Below are 21,123 nucleotides of genomic sequence, written 5' to 3'. Positions count from 1 at the left end.
CCTGTACACAACTCACTCTGAAACTTAATCAAGTATACTATCTCTCTGCATCACATTTACAGACAACTGCAAAAAAACGGATTCAAAATTGGATTTAAGTTTGCTAAATTCTGGAGATGTCACGGCAGATTGAAAAACTGTGAACAGCTGTATTTCAGAAAGGAAGGAAGCTCTCGACCAGTTAACCTACAATCTGTCTATGGGAAAGTGCTAGGATCCATTATGAAGGTGGGAGTGGCCCACTTCGTCACCCTTGCCCCTCGTCTAAGGTGTGGTGACCCATAGGTTAAATTACCACCAGTCAGCTCTTTCTCTCAAAGAGGAAAGCAGCCTATGGCGCACTGGGACTGTGGCGACACTTTTGCATTGCACTGACAGGATGTTTAGAAAATTAGAATACAATCGGACAGAGTCAACATGGTCTTGTGAAAGGGAAATCCTGTTTGACAAATTTCTTGGGGTCCTTTGACGATTTAGCGAGCAGGGCAGCTAGAGGGGGACCTGTAGATGTGGGCTGGGAATCTCCGTTGCGGGTCCGCCCCAGCTATCGCCGCGAGTGAGAACGGAGAATTTGCGCGCCATTCGCTGGCGGTAGGAGCCTCTGCTCTCGCCTCTTGTCAATTGGGGGGCGGGGGGGGGGATTTCCCATTGCAGCCACCCCCACCCTGCTAGGAAAACAGCGGGGTGGGGTGCACTGCCAACGGGATCAGAGAACCCCGCCGCCAGCGAATGGCCGGAGAATTCAGCCAGTGGCGCACCCGCATTTCAGAAGGGCTTCAATAAGGTGCCGCATAAAAAGGTTACTGCTCTGGATAAGCTCTCATCAAATGAAATGAAAATCGCTTATTGTCACAAGTAGGCTTCAAATGAAGTTACTGTGAAAAGCCCCTAGTCGCCACATTCCGGCACCTGTTCGGGGAGGCTGTTACGGGAATGATGGTGATGATGATATATTATGGATGGAGGATTGGCTCACCAACGGGAAACACAGTTGGGATAAGTGGGTTATTTTCAGATAGGCAAATTGTAACTCGTGTTGCCGGCACCAGTTCTCGACACCAACTCTTTACGATCTTCATTAATTAAAAAAAAAATTAAATAACATTCTTCCAATTAAGGGGCAATGTAGTGTGGCCAATCCACCTACCCTGTACGTCTTTTGGGCTGTGGGGGTGAGAGCCGCGCAGAAACAGGGAGAATGTGCAAACTCCGCACAGTGACCCAGAGCCGGGATTGAACCCGGGTCTTCGGCACCGTGGAGGCAGCAGTGCTAACCACTGCATCACCGTGCTGCCCTTCGATCTGTATTAATGACCTTGATGAAGGGCTGTGCTGCGCTCAGGTCGCTTCGGCAGCGGCCCAAGGTGGGGGAGTCACTGTGGCGATAATCATGAGGGTCCACAGGTACCAAGATAAAGAGCGGATCCTGCGGTGGGCGAAGGTGGCCTGGCCCTACCACGCATGGCAATCCCGGCCCGATCACGCCTGCGTGCAGAAATTGCCATCGTGGCAATGCCCAGGCCGGCTTACAGTCTGTTTCTCTCTCTCATGCAGACACACGTGATCTCTTTCCTCTCCATTTTTATTATTTTGTCACGGTCTCTCACTCATGCTCCTTCCCTTTCTCACCCTCTCATACTCTATCTCAAACACCTCTCTCACTCACAATATCGACCTCTCTCTTCCTCCCTCACCATCTTTCTCTGTCTCTCACACCATCTCTCTCTCTGCGTCTCAAAGTGCAGAAGGAGGCCATTCGGCCCATCGAGTCTGCACCGGCCCTTACAAAGAGCACCCTACTGAAGCCCACGTATCTACCCTATCCCCGTAACCCCCACTTAACATTTTTTGGTCACTAAGGGCAATTGATCATGGCCGATCCACCTAACCCGCGCATCTTTGGACTGTGGGAGGAAACCGGAGCACCCAGAGGAAACCCACGCAGACACGGGGAGAACGTGCAAACTCCACACAGACAGTGACCCAGTGGGGAATCGAACCTGGGACCCTGGAGCTGTGAATCCACAGTGCTAACCACTATGCTACCGTGCTCTCACACCATCTCTCTCTGCCTCCCACACCATCTCTCTCTCTCTCTCTCTCTCTCTGCCTCTCACACCATCTCTCTCTCTCACTCTCTCTCTGCCTCCCACACCATCTCTCTCTCTCTGCCTCCCACACCACCTCTCTCTCACTCTCTCTCTGCCTCTCACACCATCTCTCTCTCTGCCTCTCACACCATCTCTCTCTCTCTCTCTGCCTCTCACACCATCTCTCTCTCTCTCTGCCTCTCACACCATCTCTCTCTCTCTCTCTCTCTCTGCCTCTCACACCATCTCTCACTCTCTCTCTGCCATCTCTCTCTCTGCCATCTCTCTCTCTGCCTCTCACACCATCTCTCTCTCTGCCACTCACCACCATCTCTCTGCCTCTCACCATCTCTCTCTCTCACTCTCTCTCTGCCTCTCACCATCTCTCTCTCTCTGCCTCACACACCATCTCTCTCACATAGGCTGTCCTGTATTAGGCAGGAGATGGTTGTTTCTGATCTGGGCGTTGACATGAGGGGTGTCCGTACATTGCCTCACCAACATAGTCTGCCAATGAACTATGCTTCTCTGTAGCAGAAGCTTCAGTAAAGGAATGAGATTTCATAGAGAGAGAGAGAGAGCTCCCCTGGCTGGTACTAAATGGGTGACCATCTGCCTTGTGGCACAGATTGATGTTTCTTTATAGATCTTCAACGTGTTAAATGAAAATAGCTTGTGGTTAGCCAGAGTTCCGCTTGTTTCTATAGATAGCGAAGAGATGCCACCCTGTGTTTTTCCCTCTCAAAACATTTGTCCTCAATCAGAGGAAACAATGGTTTTGTTGATAAACACAGTCATTCTTTAGGAGCAAAACCCAATATTGAATTTGCTCCATCGTAGTATTTATTCACCACAGGAGCTTTCTGCCCCTCCATCGACACATCCTTCTAGTAATTTCTCCATCATGTGCTGGGTTCCCCTATAATCGCCTCCCCCACACCTTGTGGGAGCGAGTCCCACATTCTCCCCACTCCCTGTGGGAGCGAGTCCCACATTCTCCCCACTCCCTGTGGGAGCGAGTCCCACATTCTCCCCACTCCCTGTGGGAGCGAGTCCCACATTCTCCCCACTCCCTGTGGGAGCGAGTCCCACATTCTCCCCACTCTCTGTGGGAGCGAGTCCCACATTCTCCCCACTCACTGTGGGAGCGAGTCCCACATTCGAACCACTCCCTGTGGGAGCGAGTCCCACATTCTCCCCACTCCCTGTGGGGGCGAGTCCCACATTCTCCCCACACCTTGTGGGAGCGAGTCCCACATTTTCCCCACTCCCTGTGGGAGCGAGTCCCACATTCTCCCCACTCCCTGTGGGAGCGAGTCCCACATTCTCCCCACTCACTGTGAGAGCGAGTCCCACATTTTCCCCACTCCCTGTGGGAGCGAGTCCCACATTCTCCCCACACCTTGTGGGAGCGAGTCCCACATTCTCCCCACTCCCTGTGGGAGCGAGTTCCACATTCTCCCCACTCCCCGTGGGAGCGAGTCCCACATTTTCCCCACTCCCTGTGGGAGCGAGTCCCACATTCTAACCACTCCCTGTGGGAGCGAGTCCCACATTCTCCCCACTCTCTGTGGGAGCAAGTCCCACATTCTCCCCACTCACTGCGGGAGCGAGTTCCACATTCTCCCCACTCCCTGTGGGAGCGAGTCCCACATTCCCCCCACTCCCTGTGGGAGTGAGTCCCACATTCCCCCCACTCCCTGTGGGAGCGAGTCCCACATTCTCCCCACTCACTGCGGGAGCGAGTCCCACATTCCCCCACTCCCTGTGGGAGCGAGTCCCACATTCTCCCCACTCCCTGTGGGAGCGAGTCCCACATTTTCCCCACTCCCTGTGGGAGCGAGTCCCACATTCTAACCACTCCCTCTGGGAGCGAGTCCCACATTCCCCCCACTCCCTGTGGGAGCGAGTCCCACATTCTCCCCACTCTCTGTGGGAGCAAGTCCCACATTCTCCCCACTCACTGCGGGAGCGAGTTCCACATTCTCCCCACTCCCTGTGGGAGCGAGTCCCACATTCCCCCCACTCCCTGTGGGAGTGAGTCCCACATTCCCCCCACTCCCTGTGGGAGCGAGTCCCACATTCTCCCCACTCACTGCGGGAGCGAGTCCCACATTCTCCCCACTCCCTGTGGGAGCGAGTCCCACATTCTCCCCACTCCCTGTGGGAGCGAGTCCCACATTCTCCCCACTCCCCGTGGGAGCAAGTCCCACATTCTCCCCACTCCCCGTGGGAGCGAGTCCCACATTCTCCCCACTCACTGCGGGAGCGAGTCCCACATTCCCCCACTCCCTGTGGGAGCGAGTCCCACATTCTCCCCACTCCCTGTGGGAGCAAGTCCCACATTCTCCCCACTCCCTGTGGGAGCGAGTCCCACATTCTCCCCACACCTTGTGGGAGCGAGTCCCACATTTTCCCCACTCCCTGTGGGAGCGAGTCCCACATTCTCCCCACACCTTGTGGGAGCGAGTCCCACATTCTCCCCACTCCCTGTGGGAGCGAGTTCCACATTCTCCCCACTCCCCGTGGGAGCGAGTCCCACATTTTCCCCACTCCCTGTGGGAGCGAGTCCCACATTCTAACCACTCCCTGTGGGAGCGAGTCCCACATTCTCCCCGCTCCCCGTGGGAGCGAGTCCCACAATCTCCCCACTCCCTGTGGGAGCGAGTCCCACATTCTCCCCCACTCCCTGTGGGAACGAGTCCCACATTCTCCCCCACTCCCTGTGGGAACGAGTCCCACATTCTCCCCCACTCCCTGTGGGAGCAAGTCCCACATTACCCCCACTCCCTCTGGTTTTTTTTGGTGATTGTTTTGGATATGGTTCAGACAGCAGTCCGGGCCTGAAATGTTTTCCATGTGGAATCTTGCTGTGTGCAGAAGCCCAGCCACTGGACGAGACCATTCAGCCCCAGGCTGCCCCACCATTCAGTGTATCCAACCCCATTTACCAACCTCAGTAACCGCACCGACAGTGTGCTTTTCCATGTTGACCCTCCTCAGCCTCAACAGCTTTTTGTGGGAGAAAGTTCCAGATTCCCGCTCCTCTTCGTGTGAGGAAGTGCTTCCTGACTAACCCCCCCCCCCCCCTCCCAAACGGCCTGGCTCCCATTTTGAGGTACTGCCCCCTTGTCCCGGACTCTGTGACCAGACGAAATAGATTCTGCATATCTATTATCGGTGGTGTGATATTGTCACTGGATTCCTAATCCAGAGACCCAGCGTAATGCTCTGGCACCCGGCTTCGAATCCCACCCCGGCAGATAATGCACTTTATTTATTTTTTTTAAATTTTAAAATAAATTTCATGTCCCCAGTTATTTTTTTTCCAATTAAGGGGCGATTTAGCGTGCCCAATCCACCCCGCCTACACATCTTTTGGGTTGTGGGGGTGAGACCCACGCAGACACGGGGAGAATGTGTAAACTCCACACGGACAGTGACCCGGGGCCGGGATCCAACCCGGGTCCTCGGCTCCGTGAGGCAGCAGGGCTAACCCACTGAGCCGCCGTGCCGCCCCCTCGAGATGATGCGATTTTAAGCCAACAAAATTCTGGAATTGAAAGCCCAATAATGACCATCAAACTATTGCCGATTTAGGGAAGGAAATCTGCCGTCCTTACCCGGTCTGGCCTACACGTGACTCCAGACCCACAGCAATATGGGTGACTCTGACGGGGCCGAGCGGGACACTCCGTTCAAGGGGAATTAGGGATGGGCAACAAATGCCGGCCCAGCGACGCCCACATCCGTGAATGAAAAAAACTCCCCAATTAGATCAACCTTCTGCTCGATCGAACAGCTTTACTGCTCCTGACTCAGAGACACGGCAAGGCCGTTAAAGAGATCTCGCGATGTGCAACGCTCGGAACACTTCGCGAGATCTGAAATTTGAGCGAATGCCGGTGCCTGGGAGAACCCGCCCTGGCGCTGTTTAGCACAGGGCCACAGAGACCTGGGCCAGGTGTAATGGTTCCTGGGGATTCTCACCGGCCATTGGAGGCTGCCAGGTGGTCGGGGATAGTGCGGGGTACCCTGGCACTCCTGCTGCCACCCGGGCATGCTGGCATTGTCAGTGGGGCACCTTGGCATTGCCACCTGGGCACCCTGGCATTGCCACCCAGGCACTGGGGCACCCTGGCAGTGCCACTGGGGTGGCAATCTTAGGCTGGCAGGGCATTGCCAAGGTACCAGGCTGTCAGTGACCAGATGTCCAGGTGCCAGTTTGCCCATGCTAGGGATCAGACCCGGGGGTGCCCTGCCCTTAAGAGGTGGGGTGAGGGGAAGCTTGTGGACGAGCTAAGAGGTAGGTTGGGACGTTGGGGGTGGAGGTTGGGGGGGTTCCAGAGGCTGTGGTGGGGAGCCCGGGGGGGGGGGGGGGGGGGGGGGGGGGGGGTTGGTCGAGAGATTGGGGCGGCATTAAAAATAGCGCCCTCATCTCTTCCTTGCGGCATCGGTGGGGCGTCCCTCGCTGATTCGCGTTAGATACCGGGGTCGTTTTCGGGGCTGCCGTCCAGGAAGCACCCCGTGTTCACGCCCAAAACGTGACTCTTTTTTGGGGGGGGCGTTGAATTGCGCCCTCATTTCAGAATAGGCACCTCTGACGATGTAACAGTTCCTGAAAAATGTCAGCGTGTCTTCCAGTCTGTGGAGCGGGGACTCGAACCTTCTGCTTAGCTGAGAGTGAGAGTCACCGACCCGTTGTGGTTGTGACCCTGGAGGGTGGGGTTGCCCTGGAGGGTGGGGTTGCCCTGGAGAGTGGGGTTGCCCTGGAGGGTGGGGTTTTCACTGGTATACAAGGTGTTAAACCCTCCTGTGATTTCCGTGCGACGGCTCAGCCCTCTTTGGCTTTGGCTTTTTGCCGATGACTCACATCTCCTCTTCATCTGCCGTTGGGCGTATTATCCGACTCAAGTGGCTGCTGACAGTTTGCTGAGGGCGCGGTTTATTGCCCCGCTGATCCCTCCTGTAGTCAGGCTTTCCCCCGGCAACCTGAAGACCTGAGTGCCCAAGTGCCTCAGATACATGTGGAGAATTCCCCGTTGTTAAGTCAATCTGGCAATGAAGTGATGTCCTTCCCGGGATGTGGGCGTCGCTGGGCTGGGCCAGCATTTGTTGCCCCATCCCTAATTGCCCTTGAGCTGAGTGGCGTGCGAGGCCTTTTCGGGTGCAGCTAAGAGTCAACCACATTGCTGTGGGTCTGGAGTCACGTGTAGGCCAGACCGGGTAAGGACGGCAGGTTTCCTTCCCTAAAGGGCATTAGTGAACCTGATCGACTTTTACAACAGTCCGGTATTTTCTGCCTCACTTTTATTGTGTGCCTGTATGTTTGAACATAGAACAGTACAGCACAGAACAGGCCCTTCGGCCCTCGATGTTGTGCCGAGCATGTGTCCGAAACCAAGATCAAGCTATCCCACTCCCTGCCGTTCTGGTGTCTTTGTTTGTGTCTTGGTGCAGCTAGTTGTGAATAAGTGTGCGTGTGTGTGTAATTCCACTATCCGACTCTCCTCTCTACCAAACTGTTCCCACTGGGAAGAGCTGGTCAAGACAATTTAAAACTGGCAAAACATCTAAGGGTGGGGGGGGGGTGGGAGTAAGATGAATTGGATAGTTCTTTCAAAGAGCTAGCACAGGCACGATTGGCCGAATGGCCTCTTGTGTTGTGGAATATGGTGATGATGATTCTGGATGTGCTTATTCTTCGTTGCAGGAGTTTGTGAGGCGCTTGTTGAAGATTCGTGGGGCGTAACCACCGACTGACCTCCGGTTTGGAAGCCATGTTGTTTGATGAGGACGCGATGAGTATGGAGGACTGGCTGAGTGTTATCCACCTGGAACAGTACACCGATCACTTCACCCAGAATCGCTACCAGCAAGTGTCGGACTGCTGGGGCATCCGCAACGAGGACCTTTCCCGAATCGGAGTCTTCCTTCCTGGCCATCGCAAGCGGATTCTCTCTGCGCTGAACAAGTGTCGCCAGGGAGCTCTGACCCCTGAACCCCCGCAGCAGGCAACTCTGACCCCTGACCCCCCACCGGAGCCATCCGAGAAACCAATCCCCAAGAAGAGGAACATCTACCTCTGTAACCAGCATCCCGTCTCCGCTGTGCAAATCCCATCGGAGAAACCGCTCCCGCCCATCCCCCCCAGGCAGTCGCCAGGCCGCCCCCCCGAGCGGTTAACCCCCGTTCCCCGCCCCCGCTGCACACCCAAGGCCGCCCTGCAACCCCCGAGCTCCCCCCCAGCCCAAGTGCCAGTCGCCCCGCCGAGTGAGACACATCGGCGGGATCTTCCTCTGCCTCCACCACGACAGGATGTGCCCACAGGGACCAAACCGCTGCTGCCGCCAATTCCGATGAGGCCCCCGGCCAGATTCACACCTCCTGCCGATTCCAGGTGAGTTCCTCAGGACGACACATCCTCGGTACTCGGGCGGAACCCCTGTTTTATTGATTCATTTGATATCCCCACCCTCCACTTTCTTCATGTCTCTCACTCTCTCCCTCTATCTCCCGCACTCCCTCTCGGGGTTTCTCCGTCTCTTTCGCTCTCTCTCGGTCTCTCACTCTTGTTTAGTCTCTCTTTCTCTTGCTTGGTCTGTCTCTCGCTCCATCTCTCCCCCTGTCTCTCTCCTTCTTTCTCTCTGTCTCTCCCTCCATCATTCTCTTTCTCTCTGTTTCTCTCTCTCTCTCGGTCTCTCCCTCTCTCTCTCGGTCTCTCCCTCTCTCTCTTTCGCTATCTCTCTCTCTCTTTCTCCGTTCTTCCTCTTCTCTCTCTATCCCCCTCCCTCGCTCCTCACTCTCTCCCTGCTCTCCCCACTCTCTCCCTGCTCTCCCCACTCTCTCCCTGCTCTCCCCACTCTCTCCCTGCTCTCCCCTCTCTCTCTCTCTTGCTCCCACACTCTCTCTCTCTCTCTCTCTCCACCTCTCTCTCTCACACACCCTCTTTCTCACACACACCCTCTCTCTCCCCTTTCTCTCTCTCCCTCTCTCTCTCCCCCTCACTCCCCACGCTATCCCCGCTCGCCCCCCCTCTCTCACCCCCTCACACTCTCTCGCTCCCTCTCATCCTCTTTCTCTCTCTCGCTCCCTCCCTCTCTTCCTCTCTCTCTCACTCCTCCCTCCCTCACTCCTCCCTCTCTCTCACACTCTTTCTCTCTCTCTGCCCCCCTCTTTCCCCCTCCCTCTCTCTCACTCCCTCTCTCTTGTTTTGGTCGGGTAAATGGAGTTGTGTTGCAGAATTGACCAGAATCTAATCAACTGGGGGTCAGCCCCATGTGAGGGGGGGGGGGGCTGAATGGCCTCCTGCTGTCTGATTGTAGATTGGCTGCAGGACTCTGTCGGCGCACTCCCTCCTGCGGGTTTCCCGACCGCGTGGGGCGGCCACAACGGGAAACTCCATCGGCCGGCTGCCGGGAGAATCCCGCTGTGGGTTGCCAGCTCATCCAGGATTGACCAGGAGTCTCCAGGAAGAGAAACATAATCTGTCTGGGGCGGGCGGGCGGGCGGGGGGGGGGGTTCCACCTGGGGGGAGAAACCTCTGGGGATATTCAACAGCACCTGCTTTGTAAAAAAAAGTCTGTGAATATTGATTTAAAAATGAGTGGCTGTCGAATTTTGTCAATCGTAGAGATAGAATCCAGCTGGATAAGAAAGACTTTGGTTCCTTTCTGATTGGCTGTGGGAAGGCGGTGTGCCTGGAATGTGGACCAATCAGGGCTGCGCAGGGACTGAAATATCCACGAGTATTACTAAAAACTGCATTTGTATAGCGCCCAGAACATCCCAAAGCGGTAGAAGCCAATGATGCGTGGCCACTGTTGCAATGTCAGAGGTGTGGCAGTCAGTTTGCGCACAGCAAGCTCCCACACTCTGCGATGTTTGGGCGATGTTGATTGTGCGATAAGCATTTCCCTTTTGAACAGTGGCCATGGGGCCTTTACTCCCTCTGCTTGGGCAGTCCCTCGGGATCGAGGATGACCTGGTCCCACGGGTTCGGAGACAGCTGATAAAGCACGATTCGTAGACTGTGCCACATGCGGGCAGGGGGCGACTGAAGAGTTGGGCAGATGAGTTGCTTGGAGGTTTGTGCGTGCTCTCCGACTCCTCGACTTCACCTCTGCCTGTTACTGATAGTGTCTCCATGTGTTTGGTGCCTTCCCAAATGAGCCGCGCCTATTTAGGTTGGTCAAAAGCCGGGGTGTCCTCTGAGTCAGCCGGGACCTTTTACCTCGCGGGGATACTTTGAGGTCATCCCTAAAACATTTCCTTGCTCTCCTGGGAGACTCCTGCTGTGACCAGGTTCCAGGAAGACGATCAGTTGCCTTGGGAGTCTGGGAGTATGACTGGCATTCCACCCACGGCGGAGCTGGTTTGAGCGATCACTGCCTCGGTGCCGGCCATGTTGGCTCTTGTATCAAGCTGAGGGAGCAGAGGGGGCCCGGGTTTAATATCTGCTGTGAAAGACGGCAACCTCAGCCCGTGCGGCACCCCGTCAATACTCGGCTGTGGTGGGTCTCGAACCCGGAACCTTCCGTCTCAGGAGTTGGCAAAGCTGTATGTTCGCGGAATCACAGAATGGATTGAGCGCAGGACGAGGCCATTCAGCGCTGCATGTCTGTGCTGGCTCTCGAAACGAGCACCTCGTGCACTTCGCCACCGCCCCCCTGTAACTCTGCACTCCTCCACCGCCCCCTGTAACTCTGCACTCCCCCCTGTAACTCTGCACTCCTCCCTGTAACTCTGCACTGCCCCCTGTAACTCTGCACTCCCCCCTGTAACTCTGCACTCCTCCCTGTAACTCTGCACTCCTCCCTGTAACTCTGCACTGCCCCTGTAACTCTGCACTCCCCCCTGTAACTCTGCACTCCTCCCTGTAACTCTGCACTCCTCCCTGTAACTCTGCACTCCCCCCTGTAACTCTGCACTCCTCCCTGTAACTCTGCACTGCCCCCTGTAACTCTGCACTGCCCCCTGTAACTCTGCACTCCCCCCTGTAACTCTGCACTCCCCCCTGTAACTCTGCACTCCTCCCTGTAACTCTGCACTCCCCCCTGTAACTCTGCACTGCCCCCTGTAACTCTGCACTGCTCCCTGTAACTCTGCACTGCCCCCTGTAACTCTGCACTGCTCCCTGTAACTCTGCACTGCTCCCTGTAACTCTGCACTCCCCCCTGTAACTCTGCACTCCCCCCTGTTCCCATATCGGGTAATAATCAGCATTCCGATGAGGAAGTTTTATAGAGGCGGTCACTAATGCTGAGCTGTTTCTGGTGATGAAACAACACACGCGATTCTCTGGCCACATTGCGCTACAGCGAGAGCACAGTGCGGCCGGAGAATCCCGGGAGAGGCCTCCTGCGGTATTCCCGGCAGCCTCTGCGCCTCCCGGGATTCACCCAAGTCCCACCAGGCGTCAGATTCAGAACCCACCCAAAAGGGGCAGGGCAAAACGGTTCTCCCGGAAATAGGTCTCACCCACTTAAGGCCTACTTACCCGGTCCCCTGCTCCTCCCTCTGGAACGTGGGCACCTTGGCACTGCCCAGCTGGAATCTTGCAACTGCCACCCTTGTATTGCCAAGGTGCCCAGACGGCACTTCCTGGGTGCCAGTGCAAGGCGGTCCGAGTGCCAGGGTGGCACTGTCCGGGATCAGGGGCCGAGGGGGGCTACGCCCATGAAAGGAGGGTGGAGGGGGGTTTGAAGAGTGCAGGGCAGGTATGTAGGGGCCTCTGGGATGTTGGGAGGGTTGACAGGTGGGAGTCCTGGGAGGGAGGGGTTGCTGAAAGGGGGCTTGGGGGGGGGGGGGGGGTAAGACTGAAGAAGAGGGCCCCCGGGGACCCCATGGCGGGGTGTACTCATTTGGGGGGGGGGGTTCCGAATCCGACGCGGGACTTGGGTGAATCCCGGGAGGCGCAGAGGCGGCTGGGGAGCCCGCGAGTGGGCTCTCCCGGGACCCTCCGGCCTGGGTGCGAGCTCGCTCGGGCAGTGCGGCGGCGGCTCAGAGAATCTCGCCCTCCAGGTGTGGGCTACACCAATGCGAACCCAGGGCCCAGAAAAGTGACTAAGTGTCATTGAATAGCGGTGAGGACGTCGCTGGCAGAGCGGACGGGAAGTACGTTTGACTAATTCAATGGGTCTTTCATAGATTCATAGAATTTACAGTGCAGAAGGAGGCCATTCGGCCCATCGAGTCTGCACCGGCTCTTGGAAAGAGCACCCTACCCAAGGTCAACACCTCCACCCTATCCCCATAACCCAGTAACCCCACCCAACACTAAGGACAATTTTGGACACTAAGGGCAATTTAGCATGGCCAATCCACCTAACCCGCACATCTTTGGACTGTGGGAGGAAACCGGAGCACCCGGAGGAAACCCACGCACACACGGGGAGAATGTGCAGACTCCGCATAGACAGTGACCCAAGCCGGAATCGAACCTGGGACCCTGGAGCTGTGAAGCAATTGTGCTATCCACAATGCTACCGTGCTGCTTTCAGAGGCAGGATGGACTGGACGCTTTCTTCCTCTGCTGTAACATTCGAGGGCTGATTAGGGACCATCGAGGGGATTTACCCAGGGAGGCCCGGGCTGTATGGTTGAGGTAAATGAATAATTTGCATCTGTCTTTGCCAAGGAAGCAGGTGCAGCTCTGGCCACGGTGATAAGAGGAGGTGATTCAGATACTAGACGAGTGTAAAGTTAAGGAGGAGTTGGTATTGGACAGGCTGTCTGTACCTGTAGATAGCGAGGCACACAGACGAGGTGAGGAGTAGCCAAGGACACTGAGTGAAGTGAGAGTGGAAGTTGCGGAGTCACTGACCATTTTTCTGAGATTCGGGGGTGGTGCCAGAGGCCCAGAGAATTGCAGATGTTATACATCTGGTCAGAAATAGGTGTAAAGATAAGCCCAGCAACAATAGGCGGGTCAGTTTAACTCGGATGATGGGGAAAACTTCTGGAAACAATAATTTGGGATAAAATTTATAATCAATCCGGCGAGCCCCGTCCCCCAAGACATCAAATCCGGCCCACAATGATGTCAACCCTGTAATGATATGTATAATGTAAGGAGTGTAAAGGGTTAACAAGATGATGTTCACTTACCTCAACACTAGATGGCACCATAGAGTAGTCTTCTAAAAGGCTGTGTCTGGGGGAAGGTTGTGAAGGAGGATGAGGTTGACATAGATTGTTAGCTGTACTAAAAAGATATTACAGATTTCTGTAACAGCCATTTTATACTATTTTTTATCAGATATTACTTAGTGAAGTGTGCGGGCCATTTGAAGTATTGTAAAATAAACTAGCTTTGTTCAAATACACAGCAGCGCGGGTTCAATTCCCGTACCAGCCTCCCCGAACAGGTGCCGGAATGTGGCGACTAGGGGCTTTTCACAGTAACTTCATTTGAAGCCGACTTGTGACAATAAGCGATTTTCATTTCATTTCATTCCATTTGATGTTCTTTGTCAACACTACGACTTTTAGCCATCTTGGAGAGGTATACAAGGAACGTCACAGACCTCCCGCCGAATGACGTCAATGCCCTCCTGACTCCGCCCACCCTCAGCTCACACAATGCAAGGCACGGAAACCCGAAATCGCTGCCCAGTCGGGTTGCTGCCCGGTCCAGATGCTGCCCTGTCCGGCCCTCTCACTCTCAGCTCTGCTGGCCTCTGGACCTGGGCCGGTTGCCCCGCTCCCGCTAGCCGCTGCTCTCCGATTCCTTGAGACACGATACTGGCGCTTTCCTGGCCTTTAACACCCCTCCCGACTGCTGCTCTGCTCACCTCTCGCTTGTGTGGCCAGGCCTCGCCCCTCGCCTGTGCTCCTGGCTGCCCGCTGCTGCTGCTGGTGGTGGTGGCCTCTGTTTCCTTTGGTTGGTGACCCGCATGCCCACCATACTCAGCCCCGGAGGTCGAGACTCGCCCTGCTGCGACCCTCGACGGCCATTGGCGCCCCCTCCTGGCCTCACTAACGTCTTCGCAGCAACGACGTACACTTTTGGGGGCACACGTTTCATTGTAAGTCCGCCTCTGGATTCAACCCAGGTTTTCCAGAGAAAATCAGATGATTATCTGAAAAGAAACAATCTGAGGGGTTCGAGAAGGCGGCAGAATGGCCCTGACTGAAATGCTCATTCGCAGAAGCGGGTGCCGATACGATGGGCGGAATGGCCTCCATCTGCGCCGTGACAATTCTGTGAATCCAGTGGTGAGTCTCAGATGATTTTTAAAACAAAGCTCAGTTTTGTTCGATGTTGGAGTGAGGAGGAGGTGTGAAGGGGGGAGGGTAGGTCATTGCTTTGGCAAGGGTTGGCTGGGCCTAGTTTTTTAGGCTGCGTGGCAATATGTGCACAATGCTGCCATCTGCTGGCTAGTGTTAAATGGCCTCTTCCCTCCATTTTCAGTCGAGGCAAAATGAATATATATTTCTGAAAATGATGACAGAGTTCTGATGTGGACACCTGCTGCACCCCTCGTTTCGAGGAACATCAGTTAATGTGGAGAGTCTGAGAGAAGCGGGGATTGCTCTTCCCAGACCAGAGAAGGTGAAGGGGAGATCTAATCGAGCTGTTCAAAATCACGAGGGAGGTTTTGATGGAGTCAAGAAGGAGAAAGTGTTGCCATTGATAGGAGGGTCGGTTACCAGAAGGCGCGCAGATTGATCTGATTCGGACAAAGAACCAGAGTGGGGACGATGAGACTAATTGGATGGTGGGCAGCACAGTGGTTAGCACTGTGGCTTCACAGCGCCAGGGTCCCGGGTTCGATTCCCGGCTTGGGTCAGTGTCTGTGCGGAGTCTGCACGCTCTCCCCGTGTCTGCGTGGGTTTCCTCCGGGTGCTCCGGTTCCCTCCCACAGTCCAAAGACGCGCAGGTTGGGTGGATTGGACATGATAGAAATCGCCCTGAGTTTCCAAAAAAAGGTTAGGAGGTGTTTTGGGGATAGGGTGGAAGTGAGGGCTTAAAGTGGGTCGGTGCAGACTCGATGGGCCGAATGGCCTTCTTCTGCACTGTATGTTCTATGTTGTTCTATGTTCCATCAAAGAGCCAGCACAGACTGGGTACGCTGAATGGCCTCTTTCTGTGCTGCAAGATTCTGTGATGTTGATTGAAAGGGAAGAAAGGAAACTTGCACCTCCCACTCCTTCAGCACGTCCCGGTGGAACACGTTGACAGTATTGCTGCTGTAACGCAGGAAATGCTGCAGTAAATGTGGGCACAGCAAGCTCCCACAAACAGCAAAGTGATAATGACTCCGACCATCTACTTCACCTTAGGTCTACAAAACTATGAGGGGCGTAGACAGAGTGGATAGTCAGAGGCTTTTCCCCAGGGTAGAGGTGTCAATTACTGGGGGGCATAGGTTTAAGGTGAGAGGGGCAAGGTTTAGAGTAGATGTACGAGGCAAGTTTTTTACACAGAGGGTAGTGGGTGCCTGGAACTCGCTGCCGGGGGAGGTGGTGGAAGCAGGGACGATAGTGACATTTAAGGGGCATCTTGACAAATGCAAGAATAGGATGGGAATAGAGGGATACGGACCCAGGAAGTGTAGAAGATTTTAGTTCAAACGGGCAGCATGGTCGGCGCGGGCTTGGAGGGCCGAAGGGCCTGTTCCTGTGCTGTACTTTTCTCTGTTCTTTGTTCATCGGTGGATAACATACACTGGCTGAAGCCAACATAGCCTAAAAAAATAATTTAAAAAAATTGATGTTGATTGAGGGACAAATATTGGCCCCCCACACGGCGGCAAGTCATTTGCATTTTTCAAAGTGTCCCAGACACGTGACATCCACCTGAGAGGGCAGACTGTGCCACAGTTAAAGGTACCATCCAGGTATGCACACCTCAAACTGTGCAGCACTCCCTCAGTGCTGACCCTCTGACAGTGCAGCACTCCCTCAGTGCTGACCCTCTGACAGTGCAGCATTCCCTCAGTACTGACCCTCTGACAGTGCAGCACTCCCTCAGTACTGACCCTCTGACAGTGCAGCACTCCCTCAGTACTGACCCTCTGACAGTGCAGCACTCCCTCAGTACTGACCCTCTGACAGTGCAGCACTCCCTCACAACTGACCCTCTGACAGTGCAGCACTCCCTCAGTACTGACCCTCTGACAGTGCAGCACTCCCTCAGTATGGACCCTTTGACAGTGCAGCACTCCCTCAGTACTGACCCTCTGACAGTGCAGCACTCCCTCAGTACTGACCCTCTGACAGTGCGGCACTTCCTCAGTACTGACCCTCTGACAGTGCAGCACTCCCTCAGTACTGACCCTCTGACAGTGCAGCACGCCCTCAGTTTGTACCCTCTGACAGTGGAGCGTTCCCTCAGTTTGGACCCTCTGACAGTGCAGCACTCCCTCAGTACTGACCCTCTGACAGTGCAGCACTCCCTCAGTACTGACCCTCTGACAGTGCAGCACTCCCTCAGTACTGACCCTCTGACAGTGCAGCACTCCGTCAGTACTGACCCTCTGACAATGCAGCGCTCCCTCAGTACTGACTCTCTGGCAGTGCAGAGCTCCCTCAGTACTGACCCTCTGACAGTGCAGAGTTCCCTCAGTACTGATCCTCTGACAGTGCGGCACTCCCTCAGTACTGACCCTCTGACAGTGCGGCACTCCCTCAGTACTGACCCTCTGACAGTGCGGCACTCCCTCAGTACTGATCCTCTGACAGTGCGGCACTGCCACAGTACTGACCCTCTGAATGTGCGGCACTCCCACAGTACTGACCCTCTGACAGTGCAGCACTCCCTCAGTTTGGACCGTCTGACAGTGCGGCACTCCCTCAGTACTGACCCTCTGACAGTGCAGCACTCCCTCAGTACTGACCCTCTGACAGTGCGGCACTCCCTCAGTACTGACCCTCTGACAGTGTAGCACTCCCTCAGTACTGACCCACTGACAGTGCGGCACTCTCTCAGTACTGACCCTCAAAGCGCGGCACTCCCTCAGTACTGACCCTCTGACAGTGCGGCACTCCCACAGTACTGACCCTCTGACAGTGCCGCACTCCCTCAGTACTGACCATCTGACAGTGCCGCACTCCCTCAGTACTGACCCTCTGACAGTGCGGCACTTCCTCAGTACTGACCCTCTGACAGTGCCGCACTCCCACAGTACTGACCCTCTGACAGTGCCGCACTCCCTCAGTACTGACCATCTGACAGTGCCGCACTCCCTCAGTACTGACCCTCTGACAGTGCAGCACTCCCTCAGTACTGCCCCTCTGACAGTGCAGCATTCCTCAGTACTGACCCTCTGACAGTGCAGCACTCCCTCAGTACTGACCCTATGACAGTACTGCACTCCCTCAGTACTGACCCGCTGACAGTGCAGCACTCCCTCAGTACTGACCCTCTGACAGTGCAGCACTCCCTCAGTACTGACCCTCTGACAGTGCAGCACCCCCACAGTACTGACCCTCTGACAGTGCATGACTCCCTCAGTGCTGACACTCTGACAATGCGGCACTCCCTCAGTATTGATCCTCTGACAGTGTAGCACTCCCTCAGTACTGACCCTCTGACAGTGCGGCACTTCCTCAGTACTGACCCTCTGACAGTGCGGCACTCCCACAGTACTGACCCTCTGACAATGCAGCGCTCCCTCAGTACTGACTCTCTGGCAGTGCAGAGCTCCCTCAGTACTGACCCTCTGACAGTGCAGTGCTCCCTCAGTACTGATCCTCTGACAGTGCAGCACTCCCTCAGTACTGACCCTCTGACAGTGCGGCACTCCCTCAGTACTGACCCTCTGACAGTGCGGCACTCCCTCAGTACTGACCCTCTGACAGTGCGGCACTCCCTCAGTACTGACCCTCTGACAGTGCAGCACTCCCTCAGTCCTGACCCTCTGAAAGTGCGGCACTCCCACAGTACTGACCCTCTGACAGTGCATGACTCCCTCAGTACTGACCCTCTGACAGTGTAGCACTCCCTCAGTACTGACCCTCTGACAGTGCAGCACTCCCTCAGTACTGACCCTCTGACAATGCAGGGCTCCCTCAGTACTGACACTCTGGCAGTGCAGCACTCCCTCAGTACTGACCCTCTGACAGGGCGGCACTCCCTCAGTACTGACCCTCTGACAGTGCGGCACTCCCTCAGTACTGACCCTCTGACAGTGCGGCACTCCTTCAGTACTGACCCTCTGACAGTGCAGCACTCCCTCAGTACTGGCCCTCTGAAAGTGCGGCACTCCCACAGTACTGACCCTCTGACAGTGCGGCACTCTCTCTGTACTGACCCTCAAAGCGCGGCACTCCCTCAGTACTGACCCTCTGACAGTGTGGCACTCCCACAGTACTGACCCTCTTGACAGTGCCGCACTCCCTCAGTACGGACCATCTGACAGTGCCGCACTCCCTCAGTACTGACCCTCTGACAGTGCGGCACTTCCTCAGCACTGACCCTCTGACAGTGCAGCATTCCCACAGTTTGGACCCTCTGACAGTGCAGCGCTCCCTCAGTACTGACCCTCTGACAGTGCGGCACTCCCTCAGTACTGACCCTCTGACAGTGCAGCACTCCCTCAGTACTGACCCTCTGACAGTGCAGCACTCCCTCAGTACTGACCCTCTGACAGTGCGGCACTCCCTCAGTACTGACCCTCTGACAGTGCGGCACTCCCTCAGTACTGACCCTATGACAGTACTGCACTCCCTCAGTACTGACCCGCTGACAGTGCAGCACTCCCTCAGTACTGACCCTCTGACAGTGCAGCACTCCCTCAGTACTGACCCTCTGACAGTGCAGCACTCCCTCAGTACTGACCCTCTGACAGTGCGGCACTCCCTCAGTACTGACCCTCTGACAGTGCAGCACTCCCTCAGTACTGACCCTCTGACAGTGCAGCACTCCGTCAGTACTGACCCTCTGACAATGCAGCGCTCCCTCAGTACTGACTCTCTGGCAGTGCAGAGCTCCCTCAGTACTGACCCTCTGACAGTGCAGAGCTCCCTCAGTACTGATCCTCTGACAGTGCAGCACTCCCTCAGTACTGACCCTCTGACAGTGCGGCACTCCCTCAGTACTGATCCTCTGACAGTGCGGCACTCCCTCAGTACTGACCCTCTGACAGTGCAGCACTCCCTCAGTACTGACCCTCTAACAGTGCAGCACTCCCTCAGTACTGATCCTCTGACAGTGCGGCACTGCCACAGTACTGACCCTCTGAATGTGCGGCACTCCCACAGTACTGACCCTCTGACAGTGCAGCACTCCCTCAGTTTGGACCGTCTGACAGTGCGGCACTCCCTCAGTACTGACCCTCTGACAGTGCAGCACTCCCTCAGTACTGATCCTCTGACAGTGCAGCACTCCCTCAGTACTGACCCTCTGACAGTGCAGCACTCCCTCAGTACTGATCCTCTGACAGTGCGGCACTGCCACAGTACTGACCCTCTGAATGTGCGGCACTCCCACAGTACTGACCCTCTGACAGTGCAGCACTCCCTCAGTTTGGACCGTCTGACAGTGCGGCACTCCCTCAGTACTGACCCTGTGACAGTGTAGCACTCCCTCAGTACTGACCCTCTGACAGTGCGGCACTCTCTCAGTACTGACCCTCAAAGCGCGGCACTCCCTCAGTACTGACCCTCTGACAGTGCGGCACTCCCACAGTACTGACCCTCTGACAGTGCCGCACTCCCTCAGTACTGACCATCTGACAGTGCCGCACTCCCTCAGTACTGACCCTCTGACAGTGCAGCACTCCCTCAGTACTGCCCCTCTGACAGTGCAGCATTCCTCAGTACTGACCCTCTGACAGTGCAGCACTCCCTCAGTACTGACCCTATGACAGTACTGCACTCCCTCAGTACTGACCCGCTGACAGTGCAGCACTCCCTCAGTACTGACCCGCTGACATTGCAGCACTCCCTCAGTACTGACCCTCTGACAGTGCACCACCCCCACAGTACTGACCCTCTGACAGTGCATGACTCCCTCAGTGCTGACACTCTGACAATGCGGCACTCCCTCAGTATTGATCCTCTGACAGTGTAGCACTCCCTCAGTACTGACCCTCTGACAGTGCGGCACTTCCTCAGTACTGACCCTCTGACAGTGCAGCACTCCCTCAGTACTGACCCTCTGACAATGCAGCGCTCCCTCAGTACTGACTCTCTGGCAGTGCAGAGCTCCCTCAGTACTGACCCTCTGACAGTGCAGTGCTCCCTCAGTACTGATCCTCTGACAGTGCAGCACTCCCTCAGTACTGACCCTCTGACAGTGCGGCACTCCCTCAGTACTGACCCTCTGACAGTGCGGCACTCCCTCAGTACTGACCCTCTGACAGTGCGGCACTCCCTCAGTACTGACCCTCTGACAGTGCAGCACTCCCTCAGTACTGACCCTCTGAAAGTGCGGCACTCCCACAGTACTGACCCTCTGACAGTGCATGACTCCCTCAGTACTGACCCTCTGACAGTGTAGCACTCCCTCAGTACTGACCCTCTGACAGTGCAGCACTCCCTCAGTACTGACCCTCTGACAATGCAGGGCTCCCTCAGTACTGACACTCTGGCAGTGCAGCACTCCCTCAGTACTGACCCTCTGACAGGGCGGCACTCCCTCAGTACTGACCCTCTGACAGTGCGGCACTCCCTCAGTACTGACCCTCTGACAGTGCGGCACTCCTTCAGTACTGACCCTCTGACAGTGCAGCACTCCCTCAGTACTGGCCCTCTGAAAGTGCGGCACTCCCACAGTACTGACCCTCTGACAGTGCGGCACTCTCTCCGTACTGACCCTCAAAGCGCGGCACTCCCTCAGTACTGACCCTCTGACAGTGTGGCACTCCCACAGTACTGACCCTCTTGACAGTGCCGCACTCCCTCAGTACTGACCATCTGACAGTGCCGCACTCCCTCAGTACTGACCCTCTGACAGTGCGGCACTTCCTCAGCACTGACCCTCTGACAGTGCAGCATTCCCACAGTTTGGACCCTCTGACAGTGCAGCGCTCCCTCAGTACTGACCCTCTGACAGTGCGGCACTCCCTCAGTACTGACCCTCTGA

General features: G+C 55.8%; 1 protein-coding gene across 1 annotated transcript in view; it reads left to right on the top strand.

The window, feature by feature from the left end:
- Positions 1-21,123, top strand: part of LOC140391342 (uncharacterized) — a 143,358-nt gene that overhangs the window by 7,675 nt on the left and 114,560 nt on the right. The window contains exon 2 of the mRNA XM_072475922.1: positions 7,804-8,490. Coding sequence (XP_072332023.1) covers positions 7,871-8,490 — 620 coding nt within the window. The 5' untranslated portion in view covers positions 7,804-7,870. The remainder of the gene's footprint in view (positions 1-7,803; positions 8,491-21,123) is intronic.

The sequence above is a fragment of the Scyliorhinus torazame genome, chromosome 15 (genome assembly GCF_047496885.1).
Source record: "Scyliorhinus torazame isolate Kashiwa2021f chromosome 15, sScyTor2.1, whole genome shotgun sequence".
NCBI classification, from domain to species: domain Eukaryota; kingdom Metazoa; phylum Chordata; class Chondrichthyes; order Carcharhiniformes; family Scyliorhinidae; genus Scyliorhinus; species Scyliorhinus torazame.
This window is presented reverse-complemented; position numbering and strand designations above follow the sequence as displayed.